The 19,965-nt window shown below is 62.3% G+C and overlaps 2 protein-coding genes across 3 annotated transcripts in view; both read right to left on the bottom strand.

Moving 5' to 3' along the window:
- Positions 1–1,103: 1,103 nt before the first annotated feature.
- Positions 1,104–2,623, bottom strand: MAFA (MAF bZIP transcription factor A). The gene has a single exon (XM_050801044.1). It carries the CDS (start codon positions 2,300–2,302, stop codon positions 1,241–1,243), a length of 1,062 nt encoding a protein of 353 aa, XP_050657001.1. The 5' UTR covers positions 2,303–2,623; the 3' UTR covers positions 1,104–1,240.
- A 6,081-nt stretch (positions 2,624–8,704) lies between these two features.
- Positions 8,705–19,965, bottom strand: part of ZC3H3 (zinc finger CCCH-type containing 3) — a 106,382-nt gene continuing 95,121 nt past the window's right edge. The window contains exons 10-13 of one of the 2 annotated variants that reach the window (XM_050801005.1): positions 17,342–17,441; positions 11,762–11,946; positions 10,867–11,195; positions 8,705–9,134 (exon numbers count right to left, since the gene is read on the bottom strand). In XM_050801005.1, coding sequence (XP_050656962.1) covers positions 8,942–9,134; positions 10,867–11,195; positions 11,762–11,946; positions 17,342–17,441 — 807 coding nt within the window. In that variant the 3' untranslated portion in view covers positions 8,705–8,941. The remainder of the gene's footprint in view (positions 9,135–10,866; positions 11,196–11,761; positions 11,947–17,341; positions 17,442–19,965) is intronic. The other variant, XM_050801007.1, reaches the window with a different exon arrangement.

Genomic DNA, 19,965 nt, shown 5'->3' with positions numbered 1-19,965 from the left:
ATTTTTTTCTTTTTCTCAATTTCGTAGCAAATGAAAAAAGAAATCAACGAAAACCAACTACACAACAAAACTTTCAACAAGTGGGCGCACCTTCCACTCCGAGTGCTCAGGGGAGGGGTGTGGACCGGCTGGAATCCCAGTGATGGCCCCTGAGGGCCCCGGAAAACCGGGCGGATCCCCCAGGCGCCTGGCCCAGCCTACAGGGCCGGGAGCACCCGCCTCCTCGCCCTCTCCCCCAGCTAGTCCAAAAAGCCATGAAGCGTTAAAGAAAGATTCCACAAACAAAACGAAACACAATTTAAATTAAAATAAAAACACTTTCTCCACCCGCCTCATGCCAGGAGGCTCTGGCCCAAGCCTCCTCTTAAAAAAATTTTTTTTTTTTCTGCTAGAAATACTGTGCATTACTTTTTTCTTTCACTTGTCTTGAAGGTTAAAATAAGATACATTTCCCCAGGAGTCATAGATATGTTCTGGTGCATAGAGAGACAGCAGCTCGGGGTCCGGGCCAGCCCCCACCCGGCTGAGCACAGGACCCACCCCCCTCCCCCCACCGTTGAGCATAGGACAGCAGGCTGGACACAGCACAGGTGACGTCCCTGGTTTCGAGCTCCAGGGAACGCCGGTAACAGGGTCGGGGGCAAGCGGGGAGGGGGCAGGCAGGGGCAGGGCCCCTCCTGGCGAGCGACTCATGCTGCGACTCGCGACTGAGGGCGGACCCCGGCTGGGGAAGGAAGAGGCTTCCTCCAAGGCTTTCTTTTCTAATCACCAAGCATAATAAAGATAAATACTTCGAAAATAAGACCGATTTTAAAAGGGGGAGGGGAAGTTAAAAAAGGCAAGGAAAGGGAGGCTGAGAAGAGAACGGAGGAGGGCGGGGGAAGGCAGGGGCTACCCGGAAAGGGACGGCAGCGCGGCCCCTCTCGGCTGGCAGGGCGAAGGTGGGAACGGAGAACCACGTTCGACATATGTACAAGTGGACGCTTGGAAAGAAGTTAGACCTGGCTCAAGTTTCCTTGGAAATCACCGTTCTCCGCGCAACGTCAGGAGGGCGACCCAGGCCGACGCGCACGAACGGGGGCCGGGAGCGAAGGGGCCTCCAGCCCCGCGCCCGCAGACTTGGCAGCGGGGCCAGCACGGCCGGGCCGGGCCGGGCCTAGCGTCCACGTCCTGGACCGCGGAGTCCGAGCCGAGGCCCTGCGAGGCCTGCGCGAACTTGTCCCCGGCGATGGTCCGGCGCCTACAGGAAGAAGTCGGGAGCGCCCTTGGCCCCGCCGGGACCGGCCTGCGGCGGCGAAGGCTCCCGCGGGAAACCGGCCCCGCCTGCGCCCCCGGGGCCGCCCCGGCCCGCCAGCTTCTCGTATTTCTCCTTGTACAGGTCCCGCTCTTTGGCCAGGCGCCCCACCTCCAGCTTCAGCTGCTCCACCTGGCTCTGGAGTTGGCACTTCTCGCTCTCCAGAATGTGCCGCTGCTGCACCCGCTTGAAACGGCAGGACTGCGCGTAGCCGCGGTTCTTGAGCGTGCGCCGCTTCTGCTTGAGCCGGATGACCTCCTCCTTGCTGAAGCCGCGGAGCTGCCGGTTCAGCTCGCGCACCGACATGGACACCAGCTGGTCGTCGGAGAAGCGCTCCTCCAGGCGCACGTGGTGGCCCGCGCCGCCGCCGCCGTGGCCCGCGCCGCCATGGTGGTGGTGGTGGTGGTGGTGGTGGGCGACATGGTGGTGGTGGGCGGCGTGGTGCGCGCCGTGGTGGTGCCCGGCGCCCATGTCGTCCGCGCCGCCGCCGCCCGCGAAGCCCGGGCCGCGGAAAGCCTCGTAGGCCGCGGTGGCCGCCGGGTGGTGCGCGCCGTGGTGCGCGCCGTGGTGGCCGCTGCCGATGAGCGCCTCCACCGCGTCCTCGGGCGTCAGGTTGAGCGCCTCGGGGTTGAGGTGGTGCTGGTAGCCGCTCATCCAGTACAGATCCTCCAGCGCCGGCTTCCCCGAGGTGCCCCCGACGGCGCCGGGGCCCCCGCTCGGCGGCCCGGGGGCGCCCCCGGCCTGAGACGCACCGCCGCCGCCCCCCGCGGCGCCGCCGCCGCCGGTGCCCGGGCTGGGCGCGCAGAAGCTGGGCGAGGAGGGCACGGAGGAGCAGGGCGTGCTGAGTGGCGTCGAGGACAGCGAGCCGGGAGGCAGGCGGTGGCAGAAGCGTTCGGCCTCGGGCGGCTCCTTCTTCACCTCGAACTTCATCAGGTCGAAGTCGTTGACGTACTCGATGGCCAGCGGGCTGCTGGGCAGCTCGGGGCCCATCGCCAGCTCCGCGGCCATCGCCCGGGGCCCGCGCCCGGCCGCGCCCCGACGGGCGGCGCGAGGAGGGGGAGCCGCGGGCCTCTCCCCCCCCTGCTCCCCGCGGGCGGCGGTCCCGGCGGGGGCGGGGGGGCGCCGGCACGGGGCGACGGCGCCGAGCGGCGCAGGGAAAAGTTTCACGTGGTCAACTCCGGGCGGCGCGCTAGGGGCGCCGCTGGCCGGGCGTCTCGGTCGATCCCAGGCCCGCGCCGCCGCCTCCTCCCCGCGGCCGCCGCCTCGGGCTGCTCCGGACCCGCTCCCGCGCCCCACCCGCGCCGCCGGCCGGCCCCGCCTCCCACGGCTAAACGCGAAGCTGCGCGCGCCCCTTTATAGAGAGGGGCGCCTGGGCCCGCCTCCCCAGGAGGGGCGCGCGCCCCCGGGCCAATCGGAGCCCCAGCCCCGCCGCCCTCATTTGCTTATCCCCATGGCAACTCAGCGCCCAGCTGTCAATCTCCTGCGGGAAACAGCTGTGGGAAGGGGTGGGGACGGGCCGCTGGCGAGAGGAGAGGGCAGGGCCCTCTGGTGGCCATCACGGGGCACTGCACGGGCAGAGGGCGCGCGGTCGCAGGGGGCAACTGCGGTCCCCAGGGGCCTCAGCTCCCAGACCGGGCGGCCGGAGAGTCCAGAGAAGCAGACGCGGGCCGCGCCCGGGGACCCCCTCGGGGCCTCGTCCGCTTCGGGCCACGCGGCGGGGCGCCCCCTGGGCCCCCTGGGTTCGCTGCCCGGCCTCGGGGCCGGAGGCAGCTCCGCTAGCGGCGGCGGCAGCGGCGGGAACTCCGGGCCTCTGGACACGGGTGACACCGCGCGGCCCGGCAGAGCGTGGCTCGCTAAGCGGGTTATATTTAGCCCGCGGCTCAGGCGCGTTCAGGAATTTGATCAACAAAGTTGCCGGCACCTCCGGGCGCCTGGACGCACCGGGCGGGAGGAGGGGCACACACGCGTGGGGGGCGGCGCGAGGGGCCGGGGGCTTAGGGCTGGCGTGTGGGGGGCCGCGGAGGGCGCAGGACTGTGGGGGTCGCGGGACGACTCGGGTGGGTGCGAGCGGCAGCGCCGGCGGCGGGGCCCACGGGCTGGCGGCCCCTCAGGGCGTTAGGAATCCCGGTCCAAGCCGCCCACCACCCAGTTTCGCCCCCGGCGGGGCTGGAGGCGCCTTGCTGGGCCTGGAGTGGGATGGGATGGGGGTAACTGAGGCAGGGAGGCGGGGATTTCCACCTGGTGGCCGTGCACTTGTTGGGAGGAGACAGCTCCGGTTCACGGGGCAAGGCAGGCGACGATGGGCAATGGGCCTGTGACCCCAGGTCCCCGACGCCAGCGAGCCGGGTGATGGGAGGGATGCCCCTAGAGTCAGAGGCCAGTGACCCGAAGTGGGCCTATTGGTTTTGCTCTAAATTCTCTCCATTGCTGTTCTATGACTTCAACAATTAAAAAAATAAGTCTAAAATGTAACCACCTGTGTAGAGAAAATAACCTGGAATAAGTTGCACAGAGGCCATGGGGAGGCCTGGTCACGGCGCCACTGATTTAGTGCCAGGCCCTCACCTCCTTCCCTCTACAAAGATCGATGGTTTTGTAGCCAGAGGGTCATGCAGTGAGGACTGAACACCTGCTTCCTAAGGTGTCTCGGGGTGTCCCTGGCCCTCCCCTGGACCCTCCCACTCCTCTGGGCAGAGCTGGGACTGCAGATTTGGGAAGACCAGGCCTTCCTCCCTGCAAGGCAGGGCCAAGGACAGCATGAGGACCCACCTACAGGGACCCCTCTCCCCAGACCTTGTCTCAGAGGGGACTCTGAGCTCCCCACCCGTTTCAGCTCATTCAGGACTCCATGCTGCAACCAGTGTTGCAGGTTGGTGGCCTCACAACCACCCTCCCAGTATCATGAGCCTTCTATAGATGAAGAAATGAAGTGGGCATGCAGCAGCCAAGTCCCCACACCAGGTACCTGGACTTGAGACCACATGAGTGGTCCACCAGCCAGGGGTGTGGGGTTTCCTTTACGGCACCCTGCATCGAGACGGAGGCCCGGGAAGGGAGGATGCTACCGAGCAGTAGAGCTGGTGGTAGTCGAGGTTGTCTGTACCTGCAGCCCCGCAAGACGCCTTGGGGCTAGAGGGCCCTTCCACGGCCGCTCCAAGGGTTTAGCAGCGTTTCTAGGCACCACACCCTGGCGGCCCTGGGGCACGCTGGAAAGGGAGTTCAAGAGGAAAGAGAGAGTGTTTGCATTGTGCTGTGTCCTCACTGTCCCCACCCGACCCCCCAACCCGTCGCACTGTGGCTCCTGTCAGGCCAAGTAGACCAGGGGAGGGTTTTTGGTCGCCAGCCCAGGAGACTCTGGCACACCCGTGGGAATGAAGGAGGTGCCTGACCCCAGGCTGTTGCAATGGGAACCCTCCCAGGGGTCACAGCTATGACCGCAGGCTGAGGGACACTGACCCCACAGCCATGCTTGGACTTGGTGGCACCCCCATCCTGCCACCACCCATAGGAAGACTAAGTGCCTCATCTTGCTCTGAGAGGTGGGATAAGGTGGTGGAGGCTGGGGTGGCCTCAAAGATCGGCCCTAACCCACCTACCCCAAGCCTGCCAAGCCCTCCTCGAGGCTTGGTGCTGTCACCACCGAGCCAGGATGGCTCCCTAGAATTCACCCGTGCACGGCTGTTCCCTGGGCTCCCAGAAGCACTCTCCCTTTCCGCCAGCCTCCCACCCAAGGGCTTCTCACACCCTCCAAACTTTCAGTATTTGGTCCTCACAGAATTCCACAGGGGCCGTCTGTGTGGCTGGGTAACTCAATACACCCAGCAGGCTTCTCTTGAGCACCTAGTGTATGTCAGCCAGCCGGCCTAGGGGGCACATCCCATCTGGAAGGTGGCCAGGGTCGCTTGTTGAGAAGCCCCCTGGAGCTTGATGGCACAGGCAGCATTATTTTATCCATGGGCTCTGTAAGGGGGAGATGTGTCCTGGGAATAGGGGCACAGCTTTCCTCTGGTCCTGACAGCTGGGAGGACTTGAGGGTTGGGGTGACAGGTCAGCTGATGGATGGTGCCATTGGGCAGGGTCTTCACACCCAGGCCTGGCAGATGGTGACAGCTGTCGGCCGAAACAGCTGCTTATGACACCTCCACAGGGCTGCTCCCCGCAGCTGGTTGGGCTTCCTCACAGCATGGCTGCTGGTTCCCAGTGTGTGCATCCAAGAGAGAAAGGTGGAGGGATGCACGTGCCTCAGACGAGTTTCCTCCACGAGTCTGTTGGAGGAAAGGGGTCACCCAAGGGTGGGAACGCTGGAGGGGGGGGTCATGAGGCCACCTCAAGGCCTGTGCCCCACATGTTTGTGGGAAGGTAGAAGGTTGGCTAGATGGGGAGTTCTGGGTTAGTGGGGTTGGGGCCTCATGGACACCTGAGCAGATGGAGGGGCCACCCCTTTAGGCCAGGGAGCAGGGAGCCCAGAGCCACTGCCTGGGAGGGGCCAGAAGGGCCCAGGGTGGCTGGGTCAAGATCAGAGCCCATGGGGGCTGGTGTAGGGTCCAGGAAGTCATCGTGGGTCCCCAGAGGGCTCTGGGTGGAGGGAAACCTGGTACGAGGAGGGACAGGGAGGTTGGGGTGTTCACCACCTGACCCCCACAGCCCTCTCTGCTGTCCACCATGGGACCCCACGCAGTCTGCTGTCTGCTGGGGCCCTGAGCTCATGCCTTTGACGGCAGGGAGGGGCCTGAGGGGACTGTCCCGGCACAGCTCCTCCACCCCTGCCAGAGCACGGGGCACAGGAGGGCTGAGCTGACCCTGCCAGGCCATGCGTGGGCCTCCTGAACCTCACCCTGCCACCCCAAGAGTGAGTGCTCGGAACTGCGTCGAGCCTCGCGTGGGGTCTGGAGTGGAGTGTCATTTTGGAGGCATTTATTTAGGTGGGAGAACCCCCACACCCCCGGTGCCTGCGTTTGCTGGGCGGAAGTGATCACAGGAGACAGAACCTTCTCTGTCCCGCAGACAGAGGCTCTGTGTCTTCTGGGATAGGGGCTGCCGGGGCTGCCTCCACCCCCACCCTGCTCCTGCTGTCGGGCGCCCCTCCTCCATGCAGGGGCTCATTTGCATTTAAGAACAAAACAACCAAAAAACAAGCCCAGGGCCTCCTGAGTCCCTCCTTAGCCTGTCGCTGCTCCGCCCTTCCTTGTGCCCCTACTCAAGCACGGATGGTGCGCCTACTGTATGCCAGGCGCCAGTCAGGGCGCTCGCTCAGCCACGACACGCCCAACTCCCTGCCCTCTGAGCTCCCGTGCTGCTGGGCGCTAAGCGACGCAGGGTCAGCCCTCAGCCCAGAGGCAGGATGGGCACAGGCTTAGCCCAGGAAGGTGCGGGCGCTCCCGGCTGACCCCCAGACACTCACCCTTCGGTCACCTCCCAGCCCCCAGGGGACTCCAGGCCAGCATCCGATTGCCCAGCCGACACCCCTCCAGGCGCACGGGACACAGAGCCACACTCTGAAGTCACTGCTGCCCCCCCGCCCGCTCGCCCATCCACCTCCCGCAGTGGCCCTGGACTCTGCCCACGGCTCCCACCTCTGTGGCCATCACATCTCCCTCAGACGAGGCAACAGCCCTAAAACCCATCTGCTTGGCGCTGGGTGGGGGCATCACCTGCCTGGGACCCGGCCATGCCCCACCAGGGCTCTGAGGATCCCCCAGGGTGCCGTGTGCTTCCGCTGTGGGGTTTCCCTCCGGCTGCCCCAGTACACACCCCTCTGCTGCACGCATGGGCTTGGGTGCGGGGTTACGCACCCCTCTCCTCAGGAAGCCCTCCGTCTGACCACCCCAGCAGGGCACATTCCACCAGGCTGTCCTCAGCTGGGGCCATGGTCAATGCAGGGGCAGGGACTCTCCTAGTCCCAGCCTCCCGGGTCCCTTGGCCAGGTGCCCTGGCAGTCACTGGTCTGCTGCCAGCTGCCCCTTGGCATGAGGGGCCTCATGTGACCAAATGGGCACACTCCATGCAGGGGAAACGCAGGGACTTGTGACCAGGCAGAGCCCGGGCTGCACAAGGTCCCCAGGTGGGGTACTGGGACACCATGGTGCCCCCCGAAGGCAGTGGCCAGCCTTTTCTGAGCCTTCCTGCTGGCTGCTCCGGGGCGGGGGCTGCATTGGGGGACAGTGGACCTGGCGCTGAACTGCCGTCACACCCCTTGCCCACGAGCAGTGCTCCAGGCCTGCAAGTGGCCATGCCGTGTGTCAGATGGCAGCGCTCACAGTCCCAGACAGGTGCTGGGTGGACGGGGCGCCTATTCCCTACCCCCCACCACCCACCACCCACGGACATTTCATGTTTCAGGGCCGTGTGCCAGCCCCAGGGCGGCTGAAAGCAGTGGCACCCATGGGTGGGTCCAGCTGCCCACTGGGCCTGCAGCAGACACTTGCCAGTGGCACGAAGTGAAGTTAGAGGATCTGGCTGCCTCATGTCCACCCGGTGCCCACCCTCAAATCTGGGGTCCCAAACAAGGCCACGAGCCCCTGTCAACACCTGGGTCTGGGTGAGCTGGGCCAGTGCTGGAGGGGACAGAAGCCAGCTGGGCACACCCCACCCACAGCTCTGGCTTCCAGAATCTGCCATCCCACCCAATCTGGCTGCAACAGGGCCAAGGCTACAGGCTGGGTCCCAGGGGCTCAGGGTAGAGGTCACAGCGACGACCTCCATGGAAAGAACTGGAAACTGCTGCCGTGTCACCCAGCACGCGCCCTGGTAGAACCATCCCACCAGCCTCGCGCCTCGGCCCCTCTGATGCCAACGTCAGGACGCTCCACTCCAGGGTGGGGTCCAGGACCTTGAGGGGGCGGAGCATTCTCCCCGCCCAAGTGTGGACCAGGCCAAGGGGCCCTGCGGGGTGTGGGCTGGGCAGTGGCAGTGCCACCCACCTGGAGCCCAGGCAGGCAGAGGGCACAAGGCTCATGCATCTGACTCCAGGCTGCACTGTGGGGGCCCTGAAGGCGTTGCTGGCCTGCCTCTCCCGGGGCAACCCCCCATTTCTCTGGAGGTGAGGGAAGGTGGGAACGGATGCCTAGAGGAGCCTGTGCCCCTCCAAGACTTGCCTCCCCCAATCCAGGGTCCCTGACACAACCTCAGCCAGGCCTTCTGGCCAGGCCCCTCCAGCAGGGGCACCCGTGAAGAGTGGGGGAGCTGGGAGCTGGCTGAGCTGCCCCGCCCACCATGGCTCCAGCCTGTTGCACCTGGGGCCCCAGAGTGCCCCCTAGGCCTTCCCCACCCCAGACGGTGCTGCTCAGGTCCAAGGAGAAGCTCCTTCTGACTTCTGAACCATCCTGGGAGGTAGGAAAGGGCCCCATAGTCCTGCCCAGAGGCGCGGTGCTTTCCACCTGGCAGTGGCAAGAGTCAGGACAAGCCAACCAGTTACGGACAGAACCTTTATTGCTGAACATAAAACACCTGCCTGGGAGGCCCGGCCAGTGGCCTCTTCACTGGGCCGAAGACCTGGGTGGGGAGGGCTGGGGGGCTGCAGGGCCACTGTTGCCAATGGCAGTCGGGGACAGGCCTGGAGGCCAGCCCTGCCTGGCACCCTGGAGGGCGGTGGGGTGGGGACAGGGGCCCGGCTTGGGGGAGAAAGACCAGGCCCTGAGCACACGCTGGTCATGGAAGGTTGAGGGCCAGGCAGGCAGAGCAGTGTCCCTGTGGCCCCCAGGTGAGGCTTGGTGGCAGGCGGCCCTCCTCTGGGACACAGTGGCAGACAGAGCCTCTTTCCTCTCCAAGGATGAGGGTCTGAGGTAGGTACAGGCCGGTCCCTGGGGTCCTCACAGACGCGGTTTGATGTGCAGAGGCTTCCCTATGTAGAGATGGCAAAAGTCAGGTGCCAGGAAACCCCCGAAGAACCTCCCAGCCTGCAAAGCTCCTGGTCAGGGGCTCAGGACGGGGGAGTTCTGTCAGCCTAAACACACATGGCAGGGTCTAGAGACACCCCCCCCGAGTTCTAGAGAGAAGAGTACAGTCAGGCCACAGGCCTCAGCTTCTGCCCCCTGCTGCCAACGGGTCCTGGTGAGCCTCTGTGGCTGTCTAGTCATGGTGCAGGCTCAGTCTATGAGGTCAACTGAGGCTTCTGCCTACAGTCCAAGGGTCCTCTTGGGCGGGCAGCAGTCCCGGCCCCAAGGTCTACAGGGTGAGCCGTCAGTACCGGCGCACACAGCACCAGACAACCCCGCACAATCAGTGAGGCTGCCAGACATGTGAGGCGGCCACGATACACCTTCCATGTGGAAAGTCGGGGTGCACATGAGCTGTGGCGGGGAGGGGCAGGAGCAGAGCAGAGGCCCCAGGGTGAGGCGGGCAGGGCCTGGAGGCAGGCAGTGTAGGAGGGAGCAGTTCCCCACAGTGGGGAAGCCCAGGGGCTCCTGCCCCATGAATGTTCACTCACTGGGTGCCAGCGCCTCTCCTCCCTCCCCAGATCTCCAGACCACCTGACAGGCACCGCGGCGGCCCGCTGAATAGAGATGCCTCCGTGTAGCTGCCCACAGGACTGGCCCTGCCCAGGTGCCCCTCTTCAGGGCTGATGAGCCCGCTCACCCACGCACAGTTGAGTTGGGCCCAGCAGCCAGGACCCAGGCTACAGACTACACAGGCTCTGCCCTGTCAGCCTGCCCCTGCGGTGGCCGCTCCAGTAGCAGCTCCAGCTTCCTGCCCAGAGACTGTCCCAGACACCTCCACCTGCCGGAGCTCCTGGCCATGGCCAAGCAGGGGAGGTTTCTGCAGCCTTTCCTGGCCCCCACCCAAGCTGCACACTGGACCCCTCAGCACCCTGCCCACCTCCACTGGCTCTGGAACTGGCTGCTAGGTTCCTGATCTTTAAAAAAAAAAAAAAAAAATAGTGGCTGCCTCAGGGCCCCATCTGCTCCCCCAACCCAGAGAGGCCCACCCAGATGGAGGGAGCGGGTGCCCAGGTCTCGTGGGGCAGAGGGTCTGGCCACGGTTCCATGCCCCTGACGTGAAGGCTGTGAACAGGAGGCGGCCCCTCCGAGGCAGGCGTTTGAGCGTGCTCAGCGGAGCTGTTGGAGAAGGCTGCAGCAAGCATCTTCCATTAACGTTACGACCGTGAAATATGACAATAAAATGATAGCCGTATGGTCACAAATTTGCAGCCCGCCGAGCTGCGTGGGGTTTATCGTCACTCAAACGCGCGGAGAGCTGTAAAATGTTTACAGAAAGGGTCGTTTGCAGCCATAAAATCCTCTTTTCTCTCCTAAACAAGGCTGAGTGGAGCCATTTACCAAGCCCCAAATGCTCATCGGGGGAGAGGGAACATCTGTTCTCTCCAGGAGTGCGTGGTGATCTTCCAGAACAAATTAACAGAAATGGGTGCTTTCTAATTAAATCAGCCCTCAGCTGGGGCAGACTGCACAGCGGCCACTGCTACACTCGCACCTTGGCTGGCCCTGCCCGAGGGCTGGCAGGTGCACCCCTGGCGCCTGCGGGACTCACCCAGGCCCCACCTGGAGATTCTGACGTGGTGGTCTGAGGTGGGCATTTAAAACTCCCCTGTGCTTGAGCCAGGTCACGCTGCCTACCTGAGTCCTTGGTGAGGGGGGCCCTGGGGGCCCGGACCCTGGGTTGGGCTCCCGGGCTCGGTGAGGACTGCAGGGAGATGAAGGAAGGCAGCTTGCAGAGCCTGTTGGAGCGTGCCGCTGCTAAGGCGGCCTCCTGGAGAGATGGTGCCTCGTGGTCCAAGGAAGCGGGAGGGGATGAGGAGGAGGAGGAACAAGAGGAGGAGGAAGCCTTCAAGGATGAGGGAGAGGCTGACCCCCCTGGGGAGCGGGGAGGTGCAGCCAGCGCAGCTGCAGTGAGGGCAGGGGAGCTGGGCGTCTGCCTGATGGGGCGCTGGGCTGCCGAGGGCTTCCTGCAGGGAAGGAAGGGGCAGACGTGTGAAGTGGGGTGACAGGCGGGGAACCCAGCGACAGGCTGCCCATGCTCTTGGCTGCTTCCTGCTCCCGTGGCCCCCCGTGGTCTCAGGGTGAGCTGGAGGCACAGGTCAAGCCTGGTCCTTGGCCACAAGGACAGGCTGGGTGTGGAGAAGGCCCCAGCTCCACAACAAGCCTGCCCCTCACGTCCAGGGCCTTGGCTTCCTGGTCTCCATGGGGCTCTCACACCCACATAGCAGGGGGGCTGGATGAGGGAGCCCCCAGACTCCTCCCAGGGCTGGGCCTCCCACCCTCTCCCAGTGAGCAGGTCTCTGTGAAGCCCCACCTTCCTCCATCGGCCAGGAATGCCCTTGGCTCTGTCCAGACTTGAAAGTGGGGTAGGGGAATCTCTGGAGGTCATGTGATCCCCAGCCTTGGATTGGGATTTCTGGGTCTGAGGCCCAAAGAGCTGGAGTTGGGGGGCTCAACCAGAGTGCCCTGAGCATCTCCCTGGACAGGGAGGGGCCACCCAGGCTCACATGTACAGCGCCCACTGCCCCATCACCTGGGCCCGTGGCTGGCCGAGGCCCTGCTCCTGGCAGCTGCGTCGCTGGGCCCTGGGGCGGGGGACGTGGCTGCCCGCCGACTGTGGCGTTTCTGGGTGCGGTGGAGCAGCTGGCACTGGGCGCCGCGGGGACACGCCCCCCTGCGGGCGAAGTCGGGGCACAGCAGCGTGTGTTTCTTCTTGCACTGCAGAGAGAAGGGGTGCGGGTGGGTGGGCCGGCTGGAGGCTGTGGCGCTGCACGGGGAGGGCAAGGAGGGCCAGGCCAGGCCCCCTGAGTGACCACGGGGCCCCATAGGCTCTGTCCAAGTCTTGGGGCAAAGGCTTCCTCTTGGAAGGCTGAGGCCACCAGGCCAGAGAGGTTCCACCTGGGCCCTCACCCACCCATAAGAGGCCCTCAGCAACTGCAAGCCCTGGGCACAGACGGAGAGCAGGGCGGGGCTGGGCCAGCCTGCGGACTCCCAGAACCTGCAGCCAGGCCACGGCTCAGGGCTCGGCCCACCCGCTGCCTCTGCCAGACCCCAGCCCGCCCATCCTGGCAGCACAGAGGGAGCCCGGGAAGGTGGGTGTGGCTACAGACCTGGGGGTCTTGGGCTGGGCCAGGGGAGGGTGCGGCAGGTCAGCCAAGGCCAGGCCGCACTGGGTCAGGGCTGGGCTGGGCACGCGATCCCTAGCACCTGTCACAGCGCTAATTATACCCACGGGGCAGGGGGTGTGCCAGCCAGCAGGTGCTCTGGGCAGCAACATGGCCCCAGCTCTCCTACCAGGCCCACAGAGAAACACAAAGAGGCTGCCCAAGGCCCCAGCGGCCCAGTCCGGCCTGTGGAGCAGGGCGCCCAGCCTGCCCTTCCTCTGCCCACCCCTCCTGGGCTCTGCTCTGCAGCCCAGCTGCCTGCTTCTCTCGTGCCCAAGGCCTTTCAGGAAGGCTATGCCCTCCCCCTCACCCTGCAGAGCCCACTACATGGGGCACCCAAACTGTTCTTCATGGGACTAGGCGACAGGCGTCCCCAATGCGAACTGTGACAAGCTCCCTGCCTGACCCACCAAGAGTGAAGCTCAAAACTGTGGCAGCAGCAGAGAGGCTGGAGGCTCCCAGCTCGTGGGGCGCCACAGCCTTGAACCCACATCCTCCCAGCCACACGGTCCCTTGCCGGGCACCTGACCTAAGAATCTGGGATCCCAGGTGCTGCTCCTGTATCTGGGGCTGGCCGTGAGCACCTGCTCAGAACCGGGCCCTGCACTGTCCCCCTACCCTCCCCGCACTGTCCCCCCTACCCTCCCTGCACTGTCCCCCCCCTACCCTCCCCGCACTGCCCCCCCTACCCTCCCCGCACTGGCCCCCCTACCCTCCCCGCACTGGCCCCCCTACCCTCCCCGCATTGGCCCCCCTACCCTCCCTGCACTTTACCCCCTACCCTCCCCGCACTGGCCCCCACCCTCCCCGCACTGGCCCCCCTACCCTCCCCGCACTGTCCCCCTACCCTCCCTGCACTTTACCCCCCTACCCTCCCTGCACTGTCCCCCCTACCCTCCCTGCACTGTCCCCCCCCCTACCCTCCCTGCACTGTCCCCCCTACCCTCCCTGCACTGTCCCCCCTACCCTCCCTGCACTGTCCCCCTGCCCTCCCTGCACTTTACCCCCTACCCTCCCTGCACTTTACCCCCTACCCTCCCTGCACTTTACCCCCTGCCCTCCCTGCACTGTCCCCTACCCTCCCTGCACTTTACCCCCTGCCCTCCCTGCACTTTACCCCCTACTCTCCCTGCACTTTACCCCCTACCCTCCCTGCACTGTCCCCCCTACCCTCCCTGCACTGTCCCCCTACCCTCCCCGCACTTTACCCCCTACCCTCCCCGCACTGTCCCCCCTACCCTCCCCGCACTGTCCCCCCCACCCTCCCGGCACTGTCCCCCCTACCCTCCCCGCACTTTACCCCCTACCCTCCCCGCACTTTACCCCCTACCCTCCCCGCACTGTCCCCCACCCTCCCCGCACTGTCCCCCTACCCTCCCTGCACTGTCCCCCTACCCTCCCTGCACTTTACCCCTTGCCCTCCCTGCACTTTACCCCTTGCCCTCCCTGCACTTTACCCCCTGCCCTCCCTGCACTTTACCCCCTGCCCTCCCTGCACTGTCCCCCCTACCCTCCCTGCACTGTCCCCCCTACCCTCCCTGCACTGTCCCCCTACCCTCCCTGCACTGTCCCCCTACCCTCCCTGCACTTTACCCCCTACCCTCCCCGCACTGTCCCCCTACCCTCCCCGCACTGTCCCCCCACCCTCCCCGCACTGTCCCCCCTACCCTCCCCGCACTGTCCCCCCTACCCTCCCCGCACTTTACCCCCTACCCTCCCTGCACTGTCCCCCACCCTCCCTGCACTGTCCCCCTACCCTCCCTGCACTGTCCCCCTGCCCTCCCTGCACTTTACCCGCTGCCCTCCCTGCACTTTACCCGCTGCCCTCCCTGCACTTTACCCCCTACCCTCCCTGCACTTTACCCCCTACCCTCCCTGCACTGTCCCCCCTACCCTCCCTGCACTGTCCCCCCTACCCTCCCTGCACTTTACCCCCTGCCCTCCCTGCACTTTACCCCCTGCCCTCCCTGCACTTTACCCCCTGCCCTCCCTGCACTTTACCCCCTGCCCTCCCTGCACTTTACCCCCTACCCTCCCTGCACTGTCCCCCCTACCCTCCCTGCACTTTACCCCCTACCCTCCCTGCACTGTACCCCCTACCCTCCCTGCACTGTACCCCCCTACCCTCCCTGCACTGCCCCCCCTACCCTCCCTGCACTGGCCCCCCTACCCTCCCTGCACTGGCCCCCCTACCCTCCCGGCACTTTACCCCCTACCCTCCCGGCACTTTACCCCCTACCCTCCCGGCACTTTACCCCCTACCCTCCCCGCACTTTACCCCCTACCCTCCCCGCACTTTACCCCCTACCTTCCCCGCACTGTCCCCCCTACCCTCCCCCGCACTGTCCCCCCTACCCTCCCGCACTGTCCCCCCTACCCTCCCCGCACTGTCCCCCCTACCCTCCCCGCACTGTCCCCCTACCCTCCCGGCACTTTACCCCCTACCCTCCCGGCACTTTACCCCCTACCCTCCCCCACTTTACCCCCTACCCTCCCCGCACTTTACCCCCTACCTTCCCCGCACTGTCCCCCCTACCCTCCCCGCACTGTCCCCCCTACCCTCCCCGCACTGTCCCCCCTACCCTCCCCGCACTGCCCCCCCTACCCTCCCCGCACTGGCCCCCCTACCCTCCCTGCATTGGCCCCCCTACCCTCCCTGCACTTTACCGCCTACCCTCCCCGCACTGGCCCCCACCCTCCCCGCACTGTCCCCCCTACCCTCCCTGCACAGTACCCTACCCTCCCTGCACTGTCCCCCTACCCTCCCTGCACTGTCCCCCTACCCTCCCTGCACTGTCCCCCCACCCTCCCTGCACTTTACCCCCTACCCTCCCTGCACTTTACCCCCTACCCTCCCTGCACTGTCCCCCCTACCCTCCCTGCACTTTACCCCCTGCCCTCCCTGCACTTTACCCCCTGCCCTCCCTGCACTGTCCCCCCTACCCTCCCCGCACTGTCCCCCCTACCCTCCCCGCACTGTCCCCCCTACCCTCCCCGCACTGCCCCCCCTACCCTCCCCGCACTGGCCCCCCTACCCTCCCTGCATTGGCCCCCCTACCCTCCCTGCACTTTACCGCCTACCCTCCCCGCACTGGCCCCCACCCTCCCCGCACTGTCCCCCCTACCCTCCCTGCACAGTACCCTACCCTCCCTGCACTGTCCCCCTACCCTCCCTGCACTGTCCCCCTACCCTCCCTGCACTGTCCCCCTACCCTCCCTGCACTGTCCCCCCACCCTCCCTGCACTTTACCCCCTACCCTCCCTGCACTTTACCCCCTACCCTCCCTGCACTGTCCCCCCTACCCTCCCTGCACTTTACCCCCTGCCCTCCCTGCACTTTACCCCCTGCCCTCCCCGCGCTGTCCCCCCCACCCTCCCCGCGCTGTCCCCCCTACCCTCCCCGCACTGTCCCCCCACCCTCCCCGCACTGTCCCCCCACCCTCCCCGCACTGTTCCCCCTACCCTCCCCGCACTGTCCCCCACCCTCCCCGCACTGTCCCCCTACCCTCCCCGCACTGTCCCCCCACCCTCCCTGCACTTTACCCCCTACCCTCCCTGCGCTGTCCCCCCTACCCTCCCTGCACTGTCCCCCCACCCTCCCTGCACTGTCCCCCCTGCCCTCCCTGCACTTTACCCCCTACCCTCCCTGCACTGTCCCCCTACCCTCCCTGCACTTTACCCCCTGCCCTCCCTGCACTGTCCCCCTACCCTCCCTGCACTGTCCCCCTACCCTCCCTGCACTTTACCCCCTACCCTCCCTGCACTGTCCCCCCACCCTCCCTGCACTGTTCCCCCTACCCTCCCTGCACTTTACCCCCTACCCTCCCTGCACTTTACCCCCTACCCTCCGTGCACTGGCCCCCCTACCCTCCGTGCACTGGCCCCCCTACCCTCCCTGCACTGGCCCCCCTACCCTCCCTGCACTGGCCCCCCTACCCTCCCTGCACTGGCCCCCCTACCCTCCCCGCACTGTCCCCCCACCCTCCCCGCACTGTCCCCCTGCCCTCCCTGGATCCTGTGGTGTGGCCCCCGCCATGCCCCCAGGTGGAAGCCAGGCTCAGGTCACTGCTCACACCCTCACTCACTCACTCATTCCTTCCTGCGACACAGAGTCTGAGTCCCTCTACACAGGGCCTGGCAGTGCTGTGGGGCCCAGAGACGCAGGGGCTCCTCAGGGGCCTGCGGCTAGAGAGATACTCGGTCCTGCAGCAGAGCAGGCTTCAGGGACCCGGGGAAGCAAAGCCTCCTGGGGGGCAGGGGCAGTGGCTGTGCCTGACAAGGAAAGGCCTGCCACCAGCACAGACATCCCATGCGGCACTGGGACAGGCATGGGGGCATGCGGGTCCATGGTTCACAAAGGGGCAGGACGGCAGGCGTCGCCAAGGCTGCAGGTGCATTTTATCAGATGTACCCACAGCCCCAGCAACGGCTGGTGGGCAACACTGGACATGGAGTGCCCGGCTGAGATGGCCAGAGGGCACCTGCCACAGCCAGTGTGAGCTGAGGTGTGGGTGTTGGTGTAAACCATGTGCCAGGGCTCAGACTTAGTAGGAACAAAATAATGTAAAATACACGTTTCTTTTTCCTTGATGACATGTTGAAATTTTTGATAGGATGGGTTAAATAAAACATGATTTCATCTGCTTTGGTATATTCTTTTTTAACCTTTTAAAGGTGGCTATTAGAAAAGGTGAAATTCACGTATGACTCATACATGTTTGTGCTGGACAGCGCCGGTCAGAACCCTCCTGCAGAACACAACCAAATACCTAGGATCAAAAAGAACTTTCTGAGGCCCGGCACAGTGGCTCATGCCTGTAATTCCAGCACTTCGGGAGCCAAGGCAGGTGGATCACTTGAGGTCAGGAAATCGAGAGCAGCCTGGCCAACATGGAGAAACCCTGTCTCTACTAAAAATATAAAAATTAGCTGGGTGTGGTGGCACGCACCTGTAGTCCAAGATACTTGGGAGGCTGAGTCAGGAGAATCGCTTGAACCTGGGTGGTGGAGGTTGCAGTGAGCCAAGATTGCACCACTGCACTCCAGACCCTGTCTCAAAAAAAAAAAAAAGAACTTTTTGAAATTACCTAGGAGCGATGAGGAAAGTAAAATGATGGAAGGAAATATACAAGGAAACACACTGGACATGAAATGAATCTTAAATGTCAAAGGCCTGAGACTTTCATCTCACGTTCACTTAGTCTTTAATATTCACTAATGAAAAACCCAAACCAATCAAACAAAACCCCCAGAAAACTCTCCAAAGATCTGGAAATGTATCAGCATCTGTGGAACAGCAAAAGCAGGGCTTAAAGGAAAATACATAGCCTTAAATGCTTATATCACAACAGAAGATCTAGCTTAAAAGTTAGGGGCAAAACAGCAAATAAACTGAAAGCAGAGGGAAAGAAAAACAAAATAGGAATTAAAACCAAGAGAGTTAAAAAGTTGGTTCTTTGAAAACAGTAATCAGTTTATCCAATAGGATTGATCAGGAAACAAAGAGAAGGAAGATGTACACAATGTTGGGAACACCAAGCGTGTAACTAAAGATGCTGCAGATGATGAAAAACGCCGCATGCTGCGATGACAACCCATGCCAGTACGTTTCAAAACACCAGTGAATTGACAAATTCTAGAAAAACTGCAAGAAAAATAAATCCAAGTATTTCTATAACCATGCAGAAATCAGAATCAGTAGTTAAAAAGTAAAGCTCCAACCCAAAGGGTTTTACTTGTAGTTCTTTTTTTTTGAGACGGAGTCTCGCTCTGCCACCCAGGCTGGAGTGCAGTAGTGCGATCTCGGCTCACTGCACTGCAAGCTCTGCCTCCCGGGTTCCTGCCATTCTCCTGCCTCAGCCTCCCCAGTAGCTGGGACTACAGGCGCCCACCACCACGCCTGGCTACTTTTTTGTATTTTTAGTAGAGATGGGGTTCTACCATGATGGCCAGGACGGTCTTGATCTCCTGACCTCATGATCCGCCCGCCTCGGCCTCCCAAAGTGCTGGGATTACAGGTGTGAGCCACCGCGCCTGGCCTTTACTTGTAGTTCTACCAAATACTCCAGATGTACAATTCCAGTCTTCCATGAACAAGTCCACCATATAGAAAAACACAGAACACTGCTCAGCTTATGGGGCCAGAATAATCTTGAAACCAAATCTGACCAGGACTCTATGAGAAAAAAACATTTAGGCCAATATCACTCATGAAAAGAATGCAAAAGTCCTACACAAATTATAAACAAGAGTCTTGCAATGTGTAAAAACACGAATATATCAAGGACCAAGTTGGATTCATCTCAGGAATGCAAGGTTGGTTTAATATTAGAAAATCAGTGAACAAAAATTAGCACATTAACAGGTTAAAAGAGAAGAATCATATGATCACCTCATAGATATGAAAGAAGTATTTAATAAAATTCAACATCAATTCACAGTTTTTAAAAAAGAAACATTTAGCAAATTAGTGATTGAAGGTAACTTCCTTAGCCTGATATACAGGGTTTTTTAAAAGGTAACTCCCAGAAAGCATCACATGTCAAGCGGAAAGGTTGGAAGCCCACCAGTCAATATTGTACTAGGGTCCTATCCAGTGCAGGAAGGCAAGAAAAATAAAGAAAACTTGTTTGGACTCAAAAGAAGAAGAAAAGAAAGTCATTATTTGCAAATGACATAATTGTTTATACAGAAAAATGCAAGAGAATCTATAAACTAATTACTAATATAGTTCGGCAAAGTTGCTGGAGAGAAAATCCACATAAAATTATATTTCTACACACCAATGAACATTTTAAAATAAACATTTTAAAAACACTATTTATAGTGGCTGGGCGCGGTGACTCAAGCCTGTAATCCCAGCACTTTGGGAGGCCGAGACGGGCGGATCACGAGGTCAGGAGATCGAGACCATCCTGGCTAACACGGTGAAACCCCGTCTCTACTAAAAAATACTAAAAACTAGCCGGGCGAGGTGGCGGCCGCCTGTAGTCCCAGCTACTCGGGAGGCTGAGGCAGGAGAATGGTCTAAACCCGGGAGGCGGAGCTTGCAGTGAGCTGAGATCCGGCCACTGCACCCCAGCCTGGGCGACAGAGCAAGACTCTGTCTCAAAAAAAAAAATAATAAAATAAAATAAAAATAAAAACACTATTTATAGTAATAAAAGTACTAGGAATAAATCTAACAAAACCTAATCAAGGGCTGGGCGCAGTGGCTCACGCCTATAATTCCAACACTTTGGGAGGCCGAGGCAGGCAGATCACCTGAAGTTGGGAGTTCGAGACCAGCCTGACCAACATGGAGAAACCCTGTCTCTACTAAAAATACAAAATTAGCCGGGCATAGTGGCGCATGCCTGTAATCCCAGCTACTCAGGAGACTGAGGCAGAAGAATTGCTTGAACCTGGGAGGTGGAGGCTGCAGCGAGCTGAGACTGCACCATTGTAGTCCAGCCTGGGCAACAAGAGTGAAACTCTGTCTTAAAAAAAAAAAAGATGATAACTTTATTAAAACACATTAAAGGTAGGAGGCCAGGGTGGGAGGGTGGGGGGATTGCTTGAGGCCAGGAGTTCG

This window comes from Macaca thibetana, chromosome 8 (genome assembly GCF_024542745.1).
Source record: "Macaca thibetana thibetana isolate TM-01 chromosome 8, ASM2454274v1, whole genome shotgun sequence".
Taxonomy (NCBI): domain Eukaryota; kingdom Metazoa; phylum Chordata; class Mammalia; order Primates; family Cercopithecidae; genus Macaca; species Macaca thibetana.
Note: the sequence above shows the minus strand (reverse complement) of the source record. Positions and strands in the feature narration are given on the sequence as shown.